Here is a 27448-nt window from a genome sequence, read left to right on the forward strand (position 1 = left end):
TACAATATGTATGATTCAATGGAATAAAATGATTGCCCCTAAAGTTAATGGGATCTGAGGTAGCATAAGTATCATAGTGTCCAGAGACAGAAAGGTTAAGCTTTGCTGTATTCACTCTGTCCTGCTCACATTTCTTCTTTTTACATTGTTCAGATGAATTCCCACAATAGTCTGAATTCTCTTAGCTTCCTTGTACCTTATTCATCTTGGAAGATTTTTTTCCTGCTCTACTTATCTTCCTTTTACATATGGCATGCTTAGTGCAGCTATTTTCCCATGAGTTAGTCTGCAATGAAAGTAGGTTTATATGAGAATATCCCTGTGTTTTAAGGTTAGAGAAAGAGAAATGCTAAATATTTCTATGAACATATTCCCAAGAAATGAGCATCTGAATCCTCTGACAGAAGATCATTTCCTTCTGGTTAAATATTAAAAATGCGCTTGATTCAAACACTCAAATGTGTAGTCAACACAGGCCCATGATTCACAAGCATTTACTACAATTTCTCTCTCCACTTTAACATTTGCTTCATTCAATTTCTCTTTCAAAGCAATGATGGGAAATTCATCTTACCTTTCAGAAAAAAAATCTGCATAATACTTGAAAGCATCTGAATTGACTGTCATGTTTCAGGAAGGCAAGATATCCTCATAAGAGTGTTGTCAATGAGCCATTAGCTTACAATGGAAGGCTGAAAATGTTGGTCAAATACTGACATATGGGAAGATAGTTGTGAGCATTTCCTTCCTTTTCTGTAGGATGCATGAAGGATGAACATGCTTTTTGCAAATCAGCTTAATATGTTTTTATGTATATAGATTTCAACACACCCTTTTCTGGGAGGAGGAAGAAGAGGGCAGGGAGCCAGGGATGTGGGAGGCTCTGGACCCATGGTTTCTTTAGAGTATATTACCATTGACTAATTATTTAAAGCCACAGGAAGTCCTTTAAAACTTAAAAGTGATAGACAAGTTGTTAATCTGCACATATTCACATATCTCATAAATATATAGGGTGATCTATAAGAAAAAGTTGTTAATCTGTACATATTCACATATATCTCATAAATGCATATGGTGATAAATGTATCAGTGTGTGGTTATACATATACAGAGTGATTTGTTTAAATGGCACTTGCTTGCAGTGAATCCTTTCTTAAATATGTCAAGTTTAAGAACATATCCTAATTCAAAATGGAGAATGAGAAATACATCTTAGGACATGGACAGAGCAAAGAATTTATTTTGCTTGACTTTGCAAACTTTCTACAAAGATTTTTTTTCTTTTAAATTATGAGACAAATGGAGAAAAAATGAAACTGCTTGTTCAGTTGAAAAATAAAAATTTTAAAAGACCATGCTATAATGCTAATTGTCAGTATTTCCCAAATTCTCAAAATTTCAGAGAGAGTTAGATGGATTAAAATAAACATTTGTTAAATGTCATATTGTGCTTCCTTAAATTCTGATCAAAACCAATGGATTGAACATCACCTAGGACTTCCCAGAACCACCACCAATAGGAATAGGCTTCTAAATTCAGGACGGGAGCTTTAAATAGGATGCATATTGTTCCAAATCCAAACAACTTGACCAAACTGGTCCTAGGAGCACAATCAGCTACATCATAATTACATCAGTCAATTTCACAGGTGGTTTTGCATCTAAACATCTCCCCACAAAGTCTCTGCTTTTACCACAAATACACGATGAAAACTCCATTCCCAGTAACTCTGCAAGAGGCAGCTTTGGCAAATAAGTGATTACAGAATCCTTGCTGCGATAGTATGTGTTTTCTCCCTTACAGAGGAATCCAGCTGGGACCTAAAAACCCAACAAGTTGGTCCAATACACTTCACAAAATATCTTCTCAGACTAAATTAGAAATGTCATTTTCTAATGAAAATGGAATTCCCTATCATGGTAACTAGGAACTAGTAAGTCATCCCCACTGTAATTTCATAGTATATTACTTTATGGATAAAAGCATGCCATGGAAACAAAACTAAATACTATAAACTGAGATTGAAAGATGACTTAAAAACTATAGATTATGGCACAGAGGGTACAGATTCCCACATGTCTTTCACATGATCATCAGAAGTCAGTTATAAGAATGGTGATAGATAATGGGATCTGACAGAGAAAGGTCCATTAAAAATGTTAAATGGGATCATCTGTTATGAGAAGATATCTCTTACTGTGAAAAAAAAATATTGTCCAAAATGATGTCATCTTCTAAGCACTGGGGTTATTTTTCCTGTGAAGCCCTTATGGCTCCCCTTCTGAGATACTCACGTGATAGTGTCAATCATGTCCAGCCCCATTTCGACACAGCAATGGGCATGGTCGGTTTTGGGCTGGGTCAGTCCTGACACGCAATAGTAGCAGTCCCCCAGGATTTTAATTCGTCTGCAGTGGTTTTCCTTTTGAAATAAAAAACAGAAACATATGTCTTAAGATTGTGACAAAAGCAACAACATGTCATAACAAATTCTTTACCTCAAACTGGGTAAAATTGCAAAGAAAATTCAGCAAACCCTCATCACTCTCTCCAGCTACACCATTAATCTCTTTTTTTCTTTAGTTTCACTGAAGCCTCTAAGTGAATTAGGTTAACTTTGGCATTAATAGATCCCATGTTTAAGGAAAAATATTAAAATCAATAGCATATTCTATAGCTTATGTTTAAGTGTAGACATAGAATAACAGAATTTAGAACTGGAGGGAACACTGGGATCATTCAGTAAGCACAGGATCATGGATCAACAGCTGGAAAGGACCTCAGAGGTCATCGAGAAAAAGTCTCCTCATTTTACAGGTGAAGAAATTGAGGTTTATTGATGTTAAGTGATTTGCCCAAGGTTATACAGGAAACAAATATCGGAGGCATAATTTGAACCCAGATCCTCTGAATCCAGGGCTAGAGCTTTGTCTACTTTACTGTACTATCTCATAGTCCCAATACCTTATTTTAGAGATGAGGAAGTGACCTGGTTAAAGTTACACAGGTTATATTATTAACCTAGAATGGAGCGACAGAAGATGTGATTTTGTTGATACAGGAAACTCTCCAGTGAGGAAACTCTCTCTACTAGTATAAGCCAGCATCTTCTTTCTAAACAAGAACGTGACCACAAAAAAACTATGGCAGTGGTAGGAAAAATTGATACACTAACTCAGAAGAAGAAAATATGAAAACAATTACAAAGTCCCAAAGAAAAAATACAAAGTGTATACAAGACCAATAATAATTTCTGGTAGAGTTAAAGAGATAAGAGTGACAGAGGAAAAACTGGAAAAAGAAATATGAGCAATGCAAGGAAATTATGAAAAGAATTAACAACTTGGTTTAAAAAAAAGCCACAAAAAATACTAAAGAAAATAACACCTTAAAAAAATTGGCCAAATGGTAAAAGAGACACAAAAATTCACAAAGAAAAAAATTTTTTAAAAGAATTGGCCAAATTGGAAAAGAGGTATAAAAACTCATTGAAGAAAATAAATCTTTAAAAATATAAATTGGAAAAGTGGAAGCTAATGACTCCATGAAACATTTTGTTGTTGTTTAGTCATTTTCAGTCATATCTGATACTTCATGACTTTGGGGGTTTTCTTACAAAGATACTGGAGTGGTTTGTCATTTCCTTCTCTAGCTCATTGAAAACTGGGGCAAACAGGATTATGTGACTTGCCCAGGATCATATAGTTATTAAGTATCTGAAGTTGGATTTGAACTCAGGTCTTACTGACTCCAGGTCTAGCACTCTATCCACTAGGCCACCTAGCTGCCCTCTAGAAGACATTAAGAAGTAATAAAACAGAGTCAAAAGAATAACAAAAAAAAAGAAAATGTAAACTATTTCATTGGAAAAACAACCAAGCTGGACAGTAAATCAAAGAGAAATAATTTAAGAAGTATTGGAGTACCTGAAAGCCATGATCAAAGAAAGATCCTATTTCAAGAAATTATAAAGGAAACCTGCTCTGATATCTTAGAATCAGAGGGTAAAATAGAAATTAAAAGAATCTACCAATCACCTCCACCAAATTCAAGAACTCCTAGGTAAAGGAGAAAATATTGCAAGCAGGCAGAAAGAATTCAAATATCATGGAGCCACCATCAGAATCACAGAAGATTTGCGGCTTCCACATTAAAGAAGCAGAGAACTTGAAATATGATATTCCAGAAGACAAAAGACTTAGGATTACAATCCATAATAACTGACCACACAAAACTGAGGTTCAAAAAAAAACCTTCAGGAGAAAATAAATGTCTACTTTTTTCTTGAAAAGAAAAGAAGGCAGGAAGAAAAGCAGGAAAGAAGGAAGGAAGGAAGGCTGGAAGAAAGAGGGAGGGAGGAAGCATTTAAGTAGATACTGATAGATGGGTACTATTATTTTTCCTTTTTTTGTTGTTTTCCAGTAATCTCGTGACAGATGTGGAAGCTGAATAAGAAAGAGGTTGTTACTTGACCAGGGTCACATAGCTAGTAAGTGAGTTCAGATTTAAATTCATATCTTCCTAATTCAAGCATGGGTATTCTATTCTCTCTGTCACTTAACTTTTTCCTTGGTATTTATCTTGTAAAAAAAAAAAAAGTAATCTACCTAATATCACAGGAATTTGTCCATTTCCAGGCATATCTGTACACACACACACACACACACACACACACACACACACACACACGAATCAGACACAATTCCACACACCTAGGTTGTATATATACATAGAAGAAACTTATCCCATATCTTTCCTTTTGACACCCAGGAGATTGAGACATAGTATTTATGATCATATCTAGAAGTCAATCTCAAATCTATCCATAACACTGAGAGGGGGGGAAATTGTATCTGTGAATGTGTAGTATTGTGTGTATAACACACATATAAACATATATTTTGTTAAGGAGCATAGTTTATTATAATAAGGAAATATCTTTCTATTCCCATATTTTGTTAATATTTTTCTATCCTTACTCATTCACATTTAACATAAATGAGTGTTGTATTTAATCAAAGTTTTTTTCCCTACATTTATTGATGTAGTCATATAATTTTTATTATTTTATTATTGAAATATTACATTAATTATTTTCTAATATCAAACCATTCTGCCATTTTTGCTATAAATTTAACTCAATCAAAATGAAACTTTAAAATGTATTACTATATCCTACTGGGCAGTATTCTACTTTTTTCCCTTTGGAAATTTGGTATTCATTCATGATATTGGTCTATAATTCCCTTTCTCTGCCTATCTTTTCCTAGTTTGGGAATCATATTTAGCTCATAATAAGCACTGCGTAGAACCCTGTCTCTATTTTGAAAATGTTTTATATAGCTAAAGGGTGTTGGACAAAATTCACTAATGAATGAATATGTCTTTCTTATCATGACATCTCACAAATTGTGTATTCTACTTTTCTGATCTTGAGTTATTGGAATTATCTGTGGTTTTGACAATGTTTGTATTTCATATTTTTATTGATAGTAATTCACTTCTTTTATATTTTCTGTTTTGATGAAATTTGCTTATTATATTCTCTATGAAAAAACCTCCTTCACTATCTGTTGTGGTTTCTCCCCTCTTGTTTTTAATTTTTGTTGATTTAGTTATCTTTTCTCTTTGTTTCAGTTAAATTAGTCAACAGTATGCAAACTGTAGTGGCTTTTGAAAAATAAAACAGCTTTATGTTTTGCTCACTAATTTGACAGTGCTGGGTTAGTATTACTTCCCCCCCCCCCTTTCAATTCTGTTAATTTGCCATTTGATTATAGTAATCAAGTCTTCTTTTTGGCTAATTGTGATTGAAATAATATGCCAGCTTTCTAATATATAATCTGCAATGAGAACTCATTGTTTCTTTTTCTCCTTCATTAATATAGTCAAACAAATAAATTTGTCTCTAAGAACTCTTTTAGCTATATTGCATAAATGTTTATAGGTTGTATTTGCCATTATTGTCATTACCTTTAACACAGTTTGTTATTTCTTTAGTTTGGCACTTGACCCTATCATTCTTAAGCAAATTCTCAACATTTAATAATATTCCTCTTTCTAGCATTATTTTAATTTTATTATGTTCTATGGTAGCATTTAAATGTTTAATCATTATTTGTATTCTTTAAAACCTAAGTGTGATCTACATGAAATATGCCATATGAAATGAAATACTCAAATTTGAGTATTCATCATGTAAATTTGAATAAAAAGAAAATTCTCTAACATATCCATTCATTTCTCTTCATCAACTCTTTTCAGTATTCTGCTGAATGCTTAAATTTCTTTGTCATTTATCTTCTTATCTGAGTAATTGTATTCTGAAAGTGAGATATTGTAATATGTACCTATTAATGTTTTTTTCTCTATATAGCCTTTAGCAATTCAATTAACTTTTCCTTTAAATTTAGATGCAGTGCCATTAGACTCATATGTATTAAATATGGATATAATTTGCTGTAATCATTATATTCTTGTCATGTTAATGATATCTAACACAATATATGGTTTAGCAGTGGTATGTGGGTAGTATTCTCCTTTATTGAAAGGATTGTGTTATTTCAGAAATAAAGCACAAGTAGAGAGGAGGAAGGTTCCACATCTAGAGAATTTAGTCAATGAAGAAAGGCCAAACAAATTATGTAGTGAAAGATGAATTTTTGTTAGTCGGGGTTATCTAGATTAGAGTCTTGGCTCTGTGGTCTTCAGCACATCACATAATATTTTAAAGCCTCAGTTTCCTCTCCTGTAAAATGAAGATCATAATAATAAATACCTCCCATGGTCATTATGAAGAATGTGGCCAATAAACCTGAATATACTATAGAAATGTGAATAATTAGTCTCATCTGGATAACTCCTGGTAGGTGGGCACAATTGTATTCCTCAATAATTTCTTCTTAGCGTATGTGTTATATAACCCTTTGGAGTATGCATGCGCGCGCGCGCGCGCGCGCGTGTGTGTGTGTGTGTGTGTGTGTGTGTGTGTGTTTATGTAGCTTTTGGAAGTTTCCGGATAACAAGAGCTTTAAATAAAACATAAAAGGGGTTTAAAATATTAAGTATGTTAAGAAATATCCAATTTAATTCCATCTAATATGCATATATTCGTGTGATCGTGATAATTTTTTAAAAATTTGTTTATTGTTTTTACTTATATCTTATTCCCTTTTTGAAGTAAGGTCTTTCATTGATAAAATGCATGTGGACATCTGGGTATATTATTCTCAATTTTTCTTGCTGAATGTTAGCTAGAGATTGAAATCACTTCATACAGTCTAAGCAACCCACCATTGCCATAAATAGTCTTTGTAAGCTTGAGCATGACAAATAATTCATTTAACCACTGTGTTCATCTCCCTTACTTTCAACAGTCATTCAGGTTTCTTTGCCTGCTCAGGCCAAACCTTCAGAGCATATCTGACAACCCAAGTAGCTAGCTATGGAAGAAGTAATGGGAGAGGTGAGGGAGAAGGATGCAAATAATATTTTCTCACAATTGAAAAGATAACATAAAGTCTCTGAAAGGAAAAATATGTGAGGAGAAGTAGGATCCCAAGCTTAATGAGAACATTCCTGGTTTCCTCTATGCACCAAATGTTCATATCACAGATATAACAATGGAATCCCCTCCAAGAAGCTACATATTTGCACTGACATTTAGAGCCATCTGCTTGAAACACACACACAAACACACACACACACATACACAAAATAGGCACATATAGTTAATCTATCTTTAGAAAACTATAGATGAAATGAACACAGTCCAAAACTCAGCTTCAAATATAGAATTGTAACTCCCACTATTTGACTTTTCTAGTCTTGTCCCTAAACTGTTAAACATTGCTAGAGACAATCTCAAAATGGGGCTGATACCATCCATTATATATTCTTGCTTCATACTTTCTGCTGGATCCTTATTGGTGCTCAGAAATCGTTTTGTTGTATTTTAGAGATTCCCTAACTCATATCCTGAAGTATTTTGAACTCATCCTGCTTTTCTTAATCCACCTACACCAAGATTCATAATAGATGATTTTGACTCACACTTTGCTGAAATCAAGACCCTCTTGTTGAGGTCTCTCAACTTCCAGTCTTCACATTTCAAAAATTCTAAGCATATTCCTCCCTTCACATATCCCTCCCTTCTGTCTTAAAGAAAGGGGTAACTTTTCTCCTTAGTGGGGTATTAGCAAAGACCTGTACCCTTGATCCTATCCCCCCCCAACTATTCCCTTAATTCTATAGGAGACTATAAGACTATGACCTTATAGCATTTTCCCTCCATATCAGTCAGAAATCATCTACTTTTCCTCATGCAGCTCTCCCTTTTCCATTGAATACCTTTCATTTCTCTTCCTCTTCCTCCTACTTCTACTACCACTATCATCACCACCATCACCTCTACCACCACCTCCTCTTCTAACACCACTGCCACCACCACCACCACCACCACTACCTTTAGCTGAGAATTACTCAGAACATTTTTAAGGTTTGCAAAGCACCTTAGATACATTATTTCATTTGTTCTTCACAATATTATGAAATAGTTAGGAGAGGTGAATGACATTCAGTTGAATAGGCAGTCATTGAGTAAATTCTTCATATATGCTATGGAAAAATATTGCAGATATACAATGGATTGAGATCAGAATTTAATAGGAAAAGCAAATTAGGCTATATTGCATTTGGCAAATCATATATCACTTTCAATGACCTTAAATTGCTTCCTGAAAACAAAAGTTTATCTTTTTAATGCCAATATTCCTCTTGTAAAGGGTACATGGTTGCAATTCATGGGACACCACATAACAGGAATATATATATATATATATATATATGTATATATATGTGTGTGTGTGTGTGTGTGTGTGTGTGTGTGTGTTTGTGTGTGTGTGTGTGTGTATTTTGCTTTTTGGAGGGCAATTGGGGTTAAGTGACTTGCCCAAGGCCACACGGCTACTTGTGTGTGTGTATTAAGTGTCTGAGGTCAAATTTGAACTCAGGTCCTCCTGACTCCAGAGTCAGCATTCTATTCACTGTGCCACCTAGCCAGCCCCAACCTGGAATATATATTGAAAAAAATTACTTGAACTTAAAAACTGACATAAAAGTAAACTTAATGATAATGTAAGATTGATAAATGAAGTAGATCAATGATAGAACAAGACTGGAAGATAACAGAAATTGTAGATTCATTGAGAAATGGAAATACACACAAATAGTATAATGTTACTCCTCTAATAAAAGCCATACAATGGCATTTTATCAATTACTGAACAAAGTCCAGGTTCCTTAGGCTAGCCCTCATAATCCTTCAGAAATGTAAATTTCCCAATATTTCTAGTCTTAATTTCTACTATTTCCTACTTTACATTCCCCCCCAAAAAAATCCAGGTTACTGCTGCTTCTTGCATATATCTGATGCTATACCGCCTGCTTGCCTTTGTTAACAGTAGCTAGGGTGTTACCCTTTCCGAATCTCTGGTTATTGAAATGTTATTTATCCTTTAAGATCATACCTCTCCATGAACTTTTTCTTAAGGATTGTAATGGGGAAGGATCATTTCCTTTTTAGACATCACATAGCACATTACACCTTTTGTGTACTTCTTAATACATGATTCTGCATTATCATAGCAATTTTATATATTTATGATATGTCTGGCCTGACCCTCTTTGACTGGTCTGTAAGTGTCACGTGACAGAAACAATTTGTTAATTATGACATATCCCTCAGAACCTAGCATAGTCCTTTGCACATAATAAGGAACTAATAAATCATGAATGAATGTTCCCTTGTGCTAACGTGAGTCATAATAAATTATTCTGAGCATCAACATGGCCCTTGGGGCTATCTTCCTTTTCATCTAGGCAGTCTCCAAGTCCTATTTCAGTACAAATTGTCTGTAATGACTTCATAGATGGCTAGAATCAGGAGCATTTATTGTCAAAATACCCTAGAGAGCTCCTTGCATTCAGAGAGAGGACTCATACCCACAGGGACTTAAGGTTTACAAAGTATGTTCCTCACAAGAACCTTGTAATTTAGGGACAATAAATATTTTTATTTTATAGATGAGGAAAATGGAATAAGAAAAGATGAACTGATGTGCTCAGGTTAGCATAAAGAGTAAGGGTCAGAACCTGGACTTGAACCATGGTATTCTGATCCCAAGACCAGTACTTACCACTATATCAACCTGCTCCAATATTCTTATGTACATGTACTTAGTGAAATTTTTATTTTCATCTCAATTCTAAATTTGAACCTGCCATATATAGGCAACATATTCTCAAATATGGTGGACATATGGTAGGTGTAAACAGGCTAAAACATATTGGAAATGATGATGTACATAAGAAGTGGCATAAAATATAACATCTAAGGAAAGGCATGCTCAGAAAAGGAGGTGGACAAGGCAAGCAGCAGGGGATAGCTGATGGACAACACTGTATATGAGCTTCACTTAGGTGTAAGCAATTAAGAAACCTAGAGGAAGGTCTTCAATATAAAAGGATTTTTTTTTGAAGATGTACTAGAAGACATGAGCCAGAGTCAATAAATAAATGAATTTATCATTCAACATGAATTTATTAATCAACCAATCTATAAATAAGTATGTATCAATTGCCCACCTCAGGAACTTTACTGAGGTGCTGGGGATAAAAACACAAAAAAATGAAATAATTCCAACTCACAAGGAGATCATATTGAATGAAGTAGGCAACACATACACATTCAAATATATACACTATTAATATAAAATGAATAAATGCAAATACATGCTAAGTAATTAAAGGAAAGGTAATTTGGGTAGGGAGGATCAGGAAAGGCTTTGTATAGAAGATGTTGCTTGAGCTATGTGTTAAAGAACAAGAGAAAATCTATGAGGAAGAGTAAGGCAGGAGTTGTCATTACAGCAATGCAAGATGGCCAGTGCCACCACAAAGTGCTTATCACAAAGATAAGAGATGCAGTGGTATGTGTGAGGAATAAAGAGAAAGTCAGTTTGGTTAGAATGCAGCATGTAGAAGTTACTATAACATCCAAGAAGACTAGGAAGATTGGTTTGGAATTTGTGTTAAATGCAAAGACAGCCATAGTCCTCAAGGAACTCACAACATGGAAACAATAGGTACATACGAAATATATACAGCGTGGCTGAGAGATTGTCATAGAAGGGAAGACACTAGCATCAAGGTATGTATGGGACAGAGGAGGCTGGGACAGGCCTCCTCCTAGAAAAGTTTAATACTTTAGCTGTATCTGGAAGGAAACCAGGGAAGCAAAGAGATAGAAGTGAGGAAGAAGAGCATTGTAGACAAAGGAAATGGTCAGTGCAAGCAAGACCAGAGTACAAATGGAGTGGAACAGCAAGCAAACCAGGTATTGCTGAATGTATGGAGAAAAGGAGAGTATAAGAAAACTGGAAAAGTACAAAGGGGTCAGGTTTTGAAGAATTTGAAATGCAAAACAGAGTGCTTTATATTTGATCCTGGAGGCAACATGGATCCACCAGAATTCATTGAGTAGTGATGACACATGCAGATCTATGCTTTAGGAAAATCACCTGGAAACTGAGTAGATAATGGATTTAAATTGGAGGAGACTTGAGGCAGGGAGGTCAATTAGAAGGCTAATGCAGTGGTCCAAGTGGGAAATAAAGAGAGCATGAACTACAGTGGTGGACATGTGAATGGAGAGAAGGAAATGCATGCATGTTCTGAAGGTAGAGATGACAAGATTTGGCAAGTGACTGAAAATGAAGTCATGCATGAGAGTGAGAATTTGAGTAGGATTCCGGGTGGGAATTTAGGTGATTGGGAGGATTATGGTGCTCTCAACAGTACTAGGGAAGTTTAGAAGAGGAGAAAGTTTGAGGGGAAATAATGAGTTCTGCTTTGGAGTTGAGTTTGAGATTGCTCTAAGGTCAGCCAGTGTGAGATGACAAAAATACAGTTGGTAATATGCTGTGCTGGAATGCAGGTGGATATATACATTTATAGACCTGAGAATCATCTGAATTGAGATGATCATTGAACCCACGGGAGCTGAGATCACCAAGTAAAGATAGTATAGAACAAAAAGTGAAGAAGGTCCAGGGTGAATAAAGAATTAGCATAAGATGGATGGGTCAGAGAAGCAGGAGATAGCAATCATAGAAACTTAGCAAGGACAGAATATCCAGTAGACCACAATCAACTTGCTCAAAGGCTGTAGAGAGATCAGTAAGGATAAAGACTGAGAAAAGGTCTTTAGATTGAACAATTAAGAGTTCAATTGTAATGCAGAAGTAGGCAATTTCATTGGATTAAAAAAAAGCATGAATGTGTTGAGATTGGACCACTGAAGGGAGAATCCACAAAGATGAGATACTAGATCATAGGATCATGAATATACAATTGAAAAGGGATCCCAGATACCAACTAACCTAAACCTTGTATTTTTTTACACTTTGGAAACTGAGACCCAGGGCAGCTCACTCAATTATCCTCAAGTATAGAAAAATAAAATTTTCCATCCCACTCTCCCATAGAGGGGTCTAGACTCAGGAGAAAAGACCAATTGAAGAACATACAAGTAGAAAGCAACCTAATTTAGAGAGAGAGAAATATGAGTACTCTCATCTGTTTTATATATTGTGAACAAGTAATACAAAGTTCTAATAAATGCAATGTACTCCACTTCAAAATGTATTCTAATTCCACATTATGGCCAATTAAAGGAAAAACCCTATGCAAGAAGAAAACAGAAGTGGATAAGAAACAGACAGATAAAGTCAGTATTTGGGAAATCCATCAGAGGCAAAAGCCAAACTCATTTATTAATATTCTTGTGCTTTGAAAAAACACTCAGTACCACCCTCTCAATTTAAAAATGGGTAAAGATCGCCAAAATCTATTCTAAAAACATGGGCGATAGTTCTTTCATTAACACCAATATTATAGACATTCTGACGCACTTCATATGTATGAGGACTTCCTTCATAACTGAGACAAATTAAGTTTCTTTTTTTCCCTTTCATTTCTCTTTTAAATTCTGAACAACAAACTTCCAACAACAAAAGTCCTATCAGCAGCAGCAATGAATCCAATTCACTTGATTCAAGCAGATTCTGTTTAAAAATAGTTGAGCAAATCAGTCCCTTGGGGATAATAAAAGGCTCACAGTCTGTTAGCATTTTCAACATACTGCATCAGGCGGGCAGGCTGCCCACCTGCAGGAGTCTCACTGAGAGACTACTAAAATAACTGCTGAACTCCCGGAAGGCAAAGGCACAGTTAGTCAGAATCAGGTGGTGGCCAGAATTCTGAGTACCGATAAAGGAAATCTTTCAAGTTGTTTGGTAACTTTGCTAAATTGTTCAAATGTCTGGTTTGTACATTGACTGATCCGTATTGCATAACACATATGGAACATTCAGAGTTCTGGATGTATTTGTCCTAGATGATGTCTTGTGAAAAGATAGATGGACTTGGAGTCAAAAGATCTGGTTTTTAAACCTGGCTCTGCAACTAACTGAGCGATGTTGGCCAAGTTCCTGAAACTCCCAGTCTCAGTTTCCTCCTCTGAAAAATGGTGTGTGTGTGTGGGGGGGGGGAGATGGAAATAGATGATTTGTACAATTCTTAAAGCTTGAAACCTTTTGATTTAATGATCTTATGGCTACAACCTACAAAAAGCAACAAAGAAATATTTTTATGAAGAAAAAAACAACATAGTGTCTTGTGGCACACAATGTAACCTTAGGAACTTAGGAACACAACCTTAGGAACACATTTTATGATCACCCAATAGGTCCACAAGACATGGTATTCTTTTATTGCGTCTGTCACAAAAGAACACATCAAAGGAAAATGTAAAGGATCTTCTGTGTGTGTGCATATGTACATGCACATGAATGGGCATGACTGTGAATATGTGTTATGGCTAATATATATAGAGACAGAAACAAAGGCTGGCAAATTTATGGAATTGTCTCCCTTTGCACTAAAGTCAAATAGCTATTTATTTCAAGAACTACTTTTTCCCAAAGAAACTATACTTGAAACTTAATTGTGAGTGAATTTCCCAAGTCTTACAATTCATATTGGTTGCCTCCGGTGCCTCAACACTTAAATTTACTGCCAGCTCACATAAAACACAAGAAACCAAAAATCAATTATAATTCATAAGTATACTCATTGTTCTTCCTTCTTGAAACATTATTCATAACATATAAATCCCCAAATTCTGAAAATATGATATAGAAAATAATATTATCTACTTGGAAACAGAGGTTAAAATTAAAATTTTTAAAAGGAAACTGCTTATTCATTGCCTAATTCAGTTTGTCACTGAAAACTAAGATAGTTTTTCAGCTTATCCTTTTCAAAAACAGGACCAGAGCCTCTCCTCTCCCTGTGAGTGTCTAGGGCCCTGAGTTGGAAGATTTCAATACAGAGTCTATGAAAAGAGACTGGATACCAAATGCCCTTCCAATCATCTTGGACCCCACTGACAGATGAAACTTTTACTTTGAAACTCTCTTTGGAGTACTTAAAAAATGTAAGTATCACCTTTAAGTGCTTAGCAAAGTGCTTATACAGAGTAGGTGCCTTAGTGCTTATACATAGTAGGTGCATAATAAATGTTTACTGACTCACTAACTTTTATATCATATTAATCTAGTGAGAACTAAGATGTCAGTCATTCTATACAAAACATTATTAAGTGATATATACACAACATACTAAATGATATATGACATGTAAGCCTTTTTTGAAATCTGGGTACTCAATTCTACATTTCATCATCATTCCTAGTAACTGTCAGTGTCCACACTGTTCTAATCTTCAATAAACATGAAGAAAAAGGTGAAATATTACAAACAAAAACTTTGTCTAAGAAATAATAATGTTCAACTGAGAGGAAGAAAGAAGGATTAAGTCAAAACTTGTAGTACATGGTTTATCATCAGGGAAGACAAAGCTTAGAAATAGCAGCATGAATTCTCCTAAGAAAATACTTTAAGACTAACCAAGAAATGTGAAAATTCAATTGGATTCAACCAAAGTCATTCCACTCACACAATAACAGTGGGAATAGAGAGGGTAAGGGTTACAGAGAGAGAGAGCAATCAGGCATGTGACATAAGTAGAGCATTTTATAACCTGCCATCCTAGCTGGAGGTATTAACCTGAACTGACACGAAAGGTATCTCTGACACTGCTGTTCTGATCTGGCCATTTCTCCCTCACTTTAGTGAGAAACTTGGATTTAGAGGTAGAAGAATTCTTGGAGTCTACTGAGTCCAATCATTTCATTTTACAGATGAGGAAATGAGAACTCAGAGAGTGGGTGACTTGCTTTGGGTAGCAGAATCAGTAAGAATCTCTTGAAGAAAGCAGATATACTGTGATTATTACAGCTGGGATATCTGTTCATTTTATTAGAGGATGTTAAAGTCCAAGGAAGCAAGAGTCCATGACCAATAGTGATGTTAATGGTTCATTGGTTATTGTAAGTAAGGAGGATTTTGTTATACTTTTTAGGGTTTAGTTTTCCAGGATCCGTGGCCATGGCAATGTCTAGTTTTCAGGTGTTAGAAAATAACTCCCTGAATAGCCCCAAAGATCCTAGACTGTAATTCCTAGAATCATAGTGATAGTTCTACTGAGACTGCTTTGTGAGATATGGGGTGATATAACGTGATATTTACTATGCTTGCACAGAATGACAATATTGTTGAATTCAACCTGTGAGCTTAATGTTGGCAAGTTGGCAAGTTACCTTCTTTGTCTGTTGCCCTATAAAGCAAATGGGCACTGGTCAGTGAGCAGAGAATCCATAGGGGAACCCATGGGCTAACCCATTGGGATTTGAGTAATGCATAGAGGAATGCATGTAACTGCCTCAACTGGCCTCCACTGAGGCTTGAGGGGATTTAGGGGAGTGTACAAGCTGTGCCTGCCTCCACTGACCCCATCAAGACCTAAGGGTGTTTGCCCCCCCCCCCTTCTTGTCAGGCCCTGGGAGAAGGGTGATTAAGGAATGCTGTAGGAGCTGGTGGTCCCATTATCAGCAACTCCCTCTTGAAAAGACTAGACTAGAATAAAGGAAGATTATCAACCCCTCTAAAGCTGTCTCCCTGTCCTTCCTGTTTGACCAGATCAAGAGTGAACCTGTTAGAGGCCAGAGTCTGAAAACTCCAGTGCTTCCCATGTGTTATTTGTGAAACAGTTATACATTGCAGCAATTGATAAATGAGTTTATGTATGAATTTCTAATCATTAAAATAGAATCTAGAAAAATTTACAACTCTATTTGCTTAAATGTCATAGAATCCTATTTTTTTTTCAGCTAGAAGGGATCTCAGAGATCATCTTCCTCCCTCCCTCAGAGTCCCTTCCTCCCTCCCTCCCTCCCTCCCTTCTTCCCTCCCTTCCTTCCTATATTTTAAAATGAAAAGAGGTTCAGCAAATGAAGTCATTTACTCAAGGTCACAAAACTAGTGAGTTTAAATAAAAACCCCAGCTTCCAGTAGACCAAGTTGCTCCTATGCCACACTGTCTTATGTCTGGTAATCCAGTTGAGAGAAAGTTTGAATTGGTTAGGACCCAGGAGTGGGGAGCCTGTGGCCTCGAGGCCATATGGCCCTCTAGGTCCTCAAAAGCAACCTTTTGACTGAGTTCAAGTTTTACAGAACAAATCCTTTTATTAAGGGGATTTGTTCTGTGAAGTTTGGATTCCGTCAAAGGGCTTGCACTTGAGGATGTAGAGGGCTACATGTGGCTTCAAGGCTGCAGGTTCCCCACCCCTAGTTAGGCAATCAGGTCTATCATGTTATTGTCTTTTTTTCCCCCTACTTTCAAAATATCTAGCCCCAGGGACCATGGGCTAAGTCAGGTCTATCATGTTATTTTTGTTACCCCACTCTCAAAATATCTAGCCCCAGGGAACATGGGCTAAATCTGTTGTCGTTTTTTTTTTAATTTGTTTGTTTGTTTTTTAACCTAGTCTATTTTCTCTAAGGCAGAGGTTCTTAACTTGTGGGCCATGACTTTTTCTTTTTTTTAAATTTTAAACACATTTTGACAGCTGCATTTCAATAAAAGTGGCTTCCTTCATAACCCTAATTGCTTTATTTTGTGAAATTAAGCATTATTCTGAGAAGGGCTCCATAGTTTTCATCAGACTGTTAAAGGAGTCCATGGCACAGAAAAGATTAAGAATCTCTGCTCTCATGGTTGTCCCTCTGACAGCGGGTCTCAGCCTGGCTGGGAACATTTCCTCTTGAACTCTGCCACCAGGCTCTTCCCCTACCAGGACAAAAGCAGTTCTCCCCCCTAGAGCTGCTCCAGATTTTGCTCTCAGCCCACCTTTCCTTCAGTAAATGACTTCATTTTCCTCATGAGAATGCCAGTAGAAGCAAAAGCAATAATGGAAACTGTTCTCTGTTCTAGCTCCAGCTGTAACTACCATTTCCATTTATAGAATCAGAGGATTTGGAGCTAGAAAGGACTTCAGAGGTCATCGTGTTCACGACTACCATGTCCCATCATGCACACATACGTAACAGATAAGGAAGTTGAGGCCCAGAGAGGTGAAGTGAGTTTTCTGAGGTCACACAGTTAATAACAGAACAAAGACCCAAATCCGGGTCTTTGACTTCATATCCAGTATTTTTTTCTACTACATTATAGTGTTGAGTATATTACATTAAGTTGAGTATAACATTCTACTGTTGATACATTTATACTGAGTTGAGAAATATGAAAGAAAAAGAAAAAAGGGGTGTGGGAAGCAAGAGAAAAGAAGGGAAATGAGAGAAGAGGAGAGAGCCTCATGCAGAAAGATTTTTTTAAAAGAAAATTAAAACAACACCAAATCCTTTAAATCCCACATAGTTGAGGATATAAGGATGGTGAGGAAACAACAAAGGAATGGAAAAAAGTTTGGGCCTACAAAAGGGGTCAGTGACCTTTCTGGCCCTTCATTTTACCAGAAGGCTCAGCAGTATTTGTGGAACTCAACTGGCAGTTCTAGGGAAATACCTGAGCAGGAAGTAAGATCCTCAAGAAATAGTACTTGTGACCACCCAGATCACAATAACAAAAAAAGTCCAGCACAACAAGGGTTGATCTAATCTCTGCTTAGCACAGAGTGATCAGAAGGAACGGGCAGAGTTTGGGGCCAGATTCTGAGGCCAACTTGATGGGAGAGGAAAAAAAAATCCAATGTACTCTTCACTGGTCAAAACACATTCTTTCCTTAGATTCTCTTCCCTGGATATCTCATCTGTTCCTCCTGGCTCTCATCCCATATTTTCAAGTATCTGTTGGACATTTGCACCTGGGTGTCCTGCCATCAAACGCAGTATGTTCAAAATTGGACTCATTCTCCCTCATCCTTAAAAATTGCCAACAAAAATAAATACAGCTCTTCCCCAGGACTTTCTGTTTCTGTTCTTTGCGCCATCACTTTCCCAGTTACCCCGACTTCATATCTAAGAATGATTTCTTATTCATCAGTTTCTCTTCATGTGCAGTCATCAGGTCCTTCTGACCCCAACCTCATAATTTATGCTCCTTTCATCCTTTCCATACATTCTTCCTCAATTCTTGCCTTTTTTACTTAACACTTATAATCACTACTAATTGTTCTTTCTCCTTCTCATCTCTTCTTTTCCAGTCAATTCTGAACAACATTGACAAACCAAACTTAATAGTGTTTATCATGAACCCATGTTGAGTGACCTGCAATGGCTCCCCACTTCCTGTAATCTATAGTCCAAGCTTCTTAACCTGTCTTTCAAAGCCCATCACAATATTGCTCCTACTTATAGGGCAGCTAGCTGGTGGCATAGTGCATAGAATGCTGGGCCTGGAGTCAGGAAGACTCATCTTTATGAGTTCAAATATGGCCTCAGAGGCTTTCTAGCTAGTAATGCTGTATGAGGCACCCTGTTTGCCTCTGTTTCCTCATTTGTAAAATTAATTGCAGAAGGAAATGGAGAACTACTCTAGTATCTTTGCCAAGACAACCCCAAATGGGGTCATGAAGAGTCGGACAAGACTAACAACTAACCACCAACTTATATCCATAGGATTTATCACCCTCTACTCTCTGTATGCTAGTTAATATATTTTCCTAAACCCCCATCCTACCTAGCTCCCTGCTCCCAGTACATATACCTTGTACTTTTTCTACTCTTTTTGGGGACCTATCTCTTTACCTGTAATGTTCCTCCATATCTTTACTTGTCAAAATTTTATACATTCTTCCAGGCTTGGGACACTCAAGTCCCTTCTCTTAGAGCTATTACAGTGAATTATTCAGGTGCCATGTGTCACATGAGAAAGAAAGCTCCCCACCAAGCAGCCCCATGTATATTTCCCTTCTGAGGCAGTGAAAGTCCTCAGAGTAGAAGCATCAACCTTTATGTCAATATGGGTTTCTGGGAGTTGAAAGTGGGATTCAATTCATTGTTAGAGTGTTGCCTGTCTAGTAGCTTTTCCTTTTTCAGGGGAATTCCAATCATGGGTTGGCACTATGGATCCAGGGAACTTCATGCATCCCTGTGGAAAGAGAGGGTAACTGGAATGTCAGGTGTTTCCTGGGGGCAATCCCAAGTTTTGTTCACATCTGAAGAGCATCCATAGTGATTGGTATTGTTATTACTCTAGAAGACTCTAGGGTCCTGGGGAAATTTTAATTTCACTCAGCATGGAAGAGAATTATATTGCTAGACTTTAGTGAATTCATTATATATTTTCTGCTCTCGATGCTTTAGATTTTCTTCAGGGCATGGAATGAAGAGTTTCTTATACTTGATAAATTCATATGTTACCCTAAGTGTGTTTATGAGAACTGAGGATAAATTTCCCCACATCTGTACAAACCTAGACACAAGCTATATTCAAAGACTTTTCCTGAGCCAGCTGTGGATTGAAGTATAAAGAGCTGAAAACATAGAATGTATTCCTGACATCCTATCAAGTTCATGTAAATTCAGAATTTGGGATGTTTGAATACAGGTTACAGAAGACAACAGAGCAAGTGGGGTCAGAGAGTAGCAGCTGGAGAAAAAAAAAACAAATAAAAAAACCGTGATAAATCTAATATTTTTATTGCTGTAGAATAAAAGTTAATAACATTGGTCTCAGCCTGAGGGAGTAACATATTAAGTAAGTTTGGAGGCATGGGATGCAGAGGAAAAAGGAACCAGTTATAATTTTAAGTGTTTCTCAAGACAGTACTTGCTATCTAAAGTTGGGTTTATAAATGGAACTCAGACAGAAAGTGACTTATTTGTTACAAGGGTTAGGGAGAACTAGGGGATTTGGTTTAAGTGGACCTAGGATGAAACTAAAAATCCTGACAGAATAATGACAACAATATTAATTGGTATTTGCATGAAAGTTAATATTTACCAAGTTATCACCTATGTTATCTCATTTGGTTCTGACAAGGGTATGCAAATAAATGTTTAATAACCAGATGTCAAGGTGGGGTGGGGGATGTACACAGAACATACTTTTTTTTTAAAGCAATTGGGATTAGGTAACATGCTCAAGGTTACAAGGCCAGTTATTTTGTGTGGGCGTTAAGTATCTGAGGCCAGAACCAATCCTGGGTCTCCTGACTCCAGGCCGGCATTCTTACTCACTGCGCCACCTGGCCACCCCAATACAGAACATACTTTTAATTTTAATCTGCATTATCAACATTTTTTCATCACTTCCCTAAGGCCAGACAATTAATAAAACAATAAACCAAGACCTGATGTGCAGCATTTGTCAATTTCTAAGGTATAAATGCCAACCAGAAAATTTAACAATCATGTCTGGAAAAATCTGATTCAAACTGATTCCTGTACACTCCTGTATCACACTCACACTAAGATAAGTGATATCATCCTTATTTTCCAGAAGAGGAAATAGAGGTTCAGAGAAGGGAAACAATCTACCCATGGTCATACAAGTAAATATCAGAGACAAGTTTCAAATTCAGGTCCCTCCTAACTTTATGTCCAGTACTCTTCCCAGTGTGACTTTCATACTTAGGAAACTGCCACACTTGATTCTGGTTTTAAAATGAATATCTGCCCTTTTATCTTTAGACATGACCTTCCCTAAGGTCCTTCTCTGACTAATGAAGTAGAGTTTACCTTCTAAATGGCCTATAAAGAATGTCGTCCTTTCAGTGACTTACTACCACTGGGGGACCATGGGCCCCTCAATTACCAAGGTCACAATCCAAAGAGAAGGACACTCATTAGACTCTCTGGCACTGGCAGAACTGATGAACGGGGGATAAAGGGAGACTTGGGTTTGAAGTTCTCTCCATGGAGATTCTGCATGCCAGATGATAGGAGAACATGCAAGTAAAGTCAGCCTTTGGCAGTTAGAGATATGAGAGATGGGGATAAGAATGTGCTCACATTCCATTATTATTCAAAACCAGTCTAATTGGCATGAAAAAAGGTTTTTTTTAAAATGTCCTTGCTAACAATTTAGCTTATCATCATCAAAAAGCATTTATTAAATGCATAATTCCATATAGTGTTGCCCATAGATAATTTAGTTCTGGTCCTTTGTTTCAAAAAGTTTGCAGCCTAAGTCAGCAATTTAAATGTCTTTTTTCTCTAGGTACAAAATTCTTCCAAGTTACATAAAGTAAGGGTAAGGAGGATTATGAAGCAGCAAACAGAGCTGACTGAATACCCTTTCCTAGCCTTCCCTTCATAGTTCAAAACGACTGAGAGCAATTCGTTTCATTACTAAATCAATAATAATGATTCATATTCAGATAGTACTTTGAGAATTAGAGAGTGCTTATCCCCTGTCAACACAGGTAAAATTGTCATCTAAGTATGACTATTGTTACTATTCCTAATTTTTCGATGAGGGAACTGAAAAAAAGAGGGAAAGTGAGAAGCAATGCAGAAAGCACAGAATTTAGGCTCAAGATTTTGGCTCCAATCCTGGTTCCGTCATTGACTACTCTTCCCCAGGTCTCACTGTGCTCCTAGGTAAATGAGGATTTTCAACAAAATGCCCCTTTTAGCTCTAAATCTATTATCTTATGATTTACACCTGGCACACATAGCTAGTAAACACTGGAACTTGGATTTAAATACTATTTCCCTTATTCCACTTCAGCTCCATTTCCACTCTACCAAGACACCTCTCTAGAACATCACCCAGATAGCAGACTTTGGAACTGGATTGTTGTTTTGTTAATGCAGATACCATTTCTAAACAACAGGGATGGAAAAATGGGGGGAAAATATGTGGGTATCCTATATTCCTGTCTTTTTTCCTGTTTTCCTTCCAGAAGGCAACTTTCTCTGAAAGAACAAAGCTTTGTTCTCTGTAGAGAAATCTTTGAACATTAACAATGCCCAAATCACCCTTCCCATTCTTTTGAATTTCTTTAAAGATAAAGAAGATGGCCAAAGGGACTTGAGACATCTAAGCAGTAAATAAGAGAATAGAACTTGTTTTAAAGGAATATATGTATACATTATTGTTATAATTAATGTTTGTGTACATATATATATATAATTAGAATCCCTTTAAGATACTAGGAATGAACATTTTTTTTCTAGAATTTAAAATAAAAATTAAGCCCCCACCCTACTATTTCAGGCTATTTGTAACTTCTCAGAATGAAGTGTACAGGAAATACAGTTTCAAATAGTTTGTCTTGTAATTTGGTGGAATGTTTTCAATGTGAGGTTTTTAACTTTAGCAAAAGCCTATTATCTAATAATCACATCTTATGGTCATATAAGGTTTTCTAGTTTCCAAAGGCCTTTTCTGTGCATTTGTTCCTATTAATCTTATGAACTCATGAAGGCAAACTACTAAATTGTGATAGGGTTGTGATCAGCATCTGAAAAGTAGTGATGCACCCAAGAAATCATAGTTCCTTGAAGTGTTGAAATATTGAAAAAAGGAAGGAAGGAAACAAGCATCTATTAAATACCTACTATATGCCAGGTACTGTAGTAAGCACTTTACAAATATTATCTCATCTGATCCTTAAAACAACCCAGGAAAGTAGGTACTCACTTTACAGATTGAGGAAATTTACTGAGACATTAAGAGATTTGCCCAAGGTTATACAGCTAGTAAGTGTCTGAGACTGGATTTGAACTATGGTCTTCCTGACTCCAAATCCCAGACCTTATCTACTGTAAAATGTAGCTATCCAGTACCTTCTCTATAATAAATGAAAATCATTTTTTATTGTGAATGTCATGTAGATCCCCTCTTTCCCTGAAACTCCTTTCTTCTCTTTATCTTCCTAAGGTCTATATTTGCTTTCTTTTTACCCGTTTGCCCAGTCCTGTCTAGAAATTATGACAGTTCAAAGGATCATGGATTTAGAGTTGAGTGGGACCTAGAGGACATTGAGTCTAGCTCCTTCATTTTACAGAATAGGAAACTGAGGCACAAAGATAACAGGTGGCTATCTTAGGCTCAAAGAGCTAGTGGTATTTCAGGCAGGATTTTAACCCAAGTCTTCCTGACTCTGAAGTTCAGCAACTAATCCCTAACGCTGTGCTGTTTCCTCTAGAATCTCAACATAATTAGTCCTTTAGGGAAAGGGTCTTGCCTAACTTCCCTTTTAAAAAGTTTCCTTGGTCAGAAAGGGGCGGTGTGGGAGCACATGGTGCAGTACATGGGGAATAGGAACATTGCACAACTTAAGAGGGTGAGAGTGGGGAGCAGGGAAGAACAAGGCAGAGCCAAAAAACTCAAATGGATGGAACAGGCAATCTGACCAGAGATTTGTACTGGGTTTTGGTTGCTGAGAAATACAAGAAAATATAGACAAATATATTCATAAAGAATGGAGGGGAAGAGAGGGCCAGAAAAGAGAGCTTTAGGATCTGAAACAGCTCCAATTGCCCATTGCCTCCTCTACAATAAAATCCCTCTGTTTGCCATTTAAAATCCTGTCACTTAATTGTTCTCTGCTTCAATTTCCTTATCTATAAAATAGGAAACATAATAGCACCTACTTCATAGGTTTGTTGTGAGGATCAAATGAAATAAGATATTTCATTTTTAAAATCTTAAAGTACTGTGTATGTGTTAGCTATTAATATTATTATTTAAACTTGCATTTCAGTTCTTATGTCAGATAAACTTGCATACAAGCACTCTCATGTGCACACGCACACATGCATGCATACACACACACACACACACACAGTCCTGGATTTGAAGTCATATCATTTAGATTCAAATCCCCAACTCCACTTGGATTCTTGGGTAAGGCACTTAATATCAATGAGCCTCAATTTCATCAACTATAAAATAGTAATAATTGACATTTAAAATAGCATTTTAAAGTCTGCACAACACAACACACATTGTCTAATTTGAGCTTCATGACAACTGTGTGAAGTAGATAATACAATTATCTCCATTTTACAGATGAGGAAACTGAGGCTGAGAGGTTATAATTGACCTGGACATAGTCACAAAGCTAGCAAATTTCAGAAACTGAACCCCAAGTCTTCTGAATTTAAAATCAAGTGCTTTCTCCACTATGTAACACCCCCTCTATTGAAAGGGGTATGTCTTAAGGGGAAAATGCTTTATTTAAAGCACTACATAAATGTGATTTGTTAGTCTGACGCTAATGCTGCAAAGTTTGGAAAACTAAATACTTTATGTCCAAATTACTTATGAATTTCACTTTTGAATTTCTCTCAGAACTTGATTTCCACTTCACTCTTATTACTGGCTGTCACTTCCAATACAGCACTGTTGTTGGGCAATTGTGTCCTAGCTTTGAAAAACTCATCACTTTAAATTATTTCTGAGATCGCTAGAGTGGGGAGTTAAGAACACACTAACCTACAGTTCTTTGGTGATCCTTATACCATATCATCATCGTTAACTTTTATATAGCATTTATTATGTTCCACGAACTGTGCTAAGCACTTTGCAATTATTTTGATATTCACAACAATCCTGGGAGGTAAATGCCTATCATCCCCACTTTAACAGTTGAGGAAACTGGGGCGAACAGAAGTTAAATGATTTGCTCCAAGTCACACAGCTAGTAAATGAAACTGGATTTGAACTCAGGTCTTCCTGACTCCAAGCCTGACACTCTATACACTGCACCACCCAACTTTTCCTACATACACAGAATGAAATGATCCTTACTTGTGCATCACTAGTTTTTATCATTAGTTTTACTGCTCAAGATATCGTTCATGTTGTATCTCTTGGTGGAATATAAGCTCCTTCGTTGAGGGCACAGTTTTTGTCTTTCATTTTGAACTTTTATCCCTTATTCCTGTCACAATCATAGCAGCTTATCATTGTTGTTGTTGCTTCAATCATGCCTGACTTTCTGAGTCCATTTGGGGTTTTCTTGGGGAAGATACTGGAGTGGTTTACCATTTCCCTCTCCATCTCACTTTACAAATGATGAAAGTGAAGCAAGCAGGGTTAAGTGATTTGCCCAGGGTCACAGGGCTAGGAAGTGTCTGAGACCAGATTTAAATTTAGCAAGATGAGTTTTCTTGACTTCAAGCTAGGCACTGTATCCATTGTGCCACCTGGCTTACCATAATAGGAAGCTAATAGATACTTGCTGAACTGAATTTAATTGGATCATGAAACATTATGATTTTAGAACAATAAAATTTGCAGCAAACTCCAAAGATGTATGTGTGCATGTGTGTTTATATGTATGTATACAATAATGTACATGCACATATACACATACACACACATGCAAAATCTCAAATGTATTAACAATGATATCTCATACACAAAAAGAGGTGTTAAAGACACAAAAACAACTACCCTGAGCCTCAGTTTTCTCATCTGTAAGATGAAGGGGTTGAACTAGGACCTAGTTACTAGATGATCCTCAAAATCCATGCTCGACTGGAAGAATAGGTGAGCTGATCATGTAGCAAGAGAGAGATACAGATGAACCACCCAAGTGCTGCTCTGGTGACCCAGAAACACATTTTTCAAAAGACCCAGAATTATTAAGCATTATATAAAAACTCTATGGAGAATTTTTGGAAAGTCATGGACAAGGATTACACAGAATCTCAAAATTCTGTTTGGATGGGTTGTAATCTTTCTACCCATTATCTATCTAAACACTTGGGCTTAAGTTCAATTATTTTAAAAGCCCAAGTCATAGAACCAACTGCTCAAACTAGGTTTATGAAAGTCTTACTCCATTGACTCACCATGGTGTGAATCCCCTAAGACTGTAAATGTAAACTGTAATCTCTGGAAGACCCTATTGATGTGGACAAACTTGAATATGGATTCCACAATTGAATGTCTGCTAATTTTTCAAGAATGGGACTAGCTGTATTTAAAGAGGTTCATCTTGGCTGAAGGATAATGAATCAGTCAGAAAAATTCTTGAAGACTATCTCCTAAATTGGTGGAAGTGGAAGAAATACTCACATAGATGAAATCATGGATCCCTGGTAAATAAAGTGGATATTAAACCATATATATGCATATATATATATATATATATATATATAAATTATTTTGTTCTATGTTTGATCCAGTAGTTATAGGCATAGAGATACAAATATAGGAGTAGTATAGACAGGTACCTAGCTACAGAATAGCAGTAAAGAATCTCAAGTTATCAGACCTTTGTTTATCATTTTTTCCAGTATGAATCTATAAAATTCATTAATTTTATATGTGTGTCCTTTTTTCCACTTGAAAAAGAACATAATTTCTCTAAATTAATCTGTGGTCTGTGAACTTGAATTTTTAATATTCTCATATCTCTATCCAAATACAATTAGTTTCCTTTGTTGTCCTATGTATTTTATCTTGGTGCATTTAAAAACATTATTCTAAGGAGTTGTGATAGTAATGGCAATTAAAGATTCCCCTGTATTGGCTTGGTTTTCAAATTGATTGTGTTAAAACCCAGAGTTTGTTAATCCCACCTGTGGGATGGGCTTGTTGATGTGAAAAGAAAGTCCTGAACTGGGAGGAGCTGGTGATGTAGATTTGGAGAGACACTAGAGAGAGGCGGAAGATCTTTTTGGAAGCAGCACCTCGTGGAGAGAGAGAGACTAAGAGAATTGCTGGTGGCCGCTTTGAATTGCCCTGGACTTTTGAGACCTGCCCCCTGAGCTGCCAAGGACTGAGGAGACATGGCTGTTTTGCTGGTACTTTGTCTGTCTGTTTTGATGTTGTTTTGCCAGATTTGTCCACTGGTGAAAGACAGACAGTCCTTTTGTTGAAGAAGTCCTGGAACCTGGCTGTTCGCTAAGAAGCCCTGAGACTGTCCTGCAGACAGAGAGTGAATACTGTCCACTGGTGAGGGACAGTGCTGTTGTTGCAGGGGTCTGGAGACTGTCCTGCAGACAGAATGAATACTGTCCACTGGTGAGGGACAGTGCTGTTGTTGCAGGGGTCTGG

The 27448-nt window shown here is 36.6% G+C and overlaps 1 protein-coding gene across 1 annotated transcript in view; it reads right to left on the minus strand.

Moving 5' to 3' along the window:
* The window catches only part of ADCY1 (adenylate cyclase 1), a 363162-nt gene that overhangs the window by 117906 nt on the left and 217808 nt on the right, over window positions 1-27448 (minus strand). Inside the window, exon 5 of the mRNA XM_069095456.1 lies at window positions 2299-2426. Coding sequence (XP_068951557.1) covers window positions 2299-2426 — 128 coding nt within the window. The remainder of the gene's footprint in view (window positions 1-2298; window positions 2427-27448) is intronic.

This window comes from Petaurus breviceps, unplaced genomic scaffold (genome assembly GCF_028583685.1).
Source record: "Petaurus breviceps papuanus isolate PSGF00001 unplaced genomic scaffold, PetGlider_PUasm1.0 227, whole genome shotgun sequence".
Classification (NCBI taxonomy): Eukaryota; Metazoa; Chordata; class Mammalia; order Diprotodontia; family Petauridae; genus Petaurus; species Petaurus breviceps.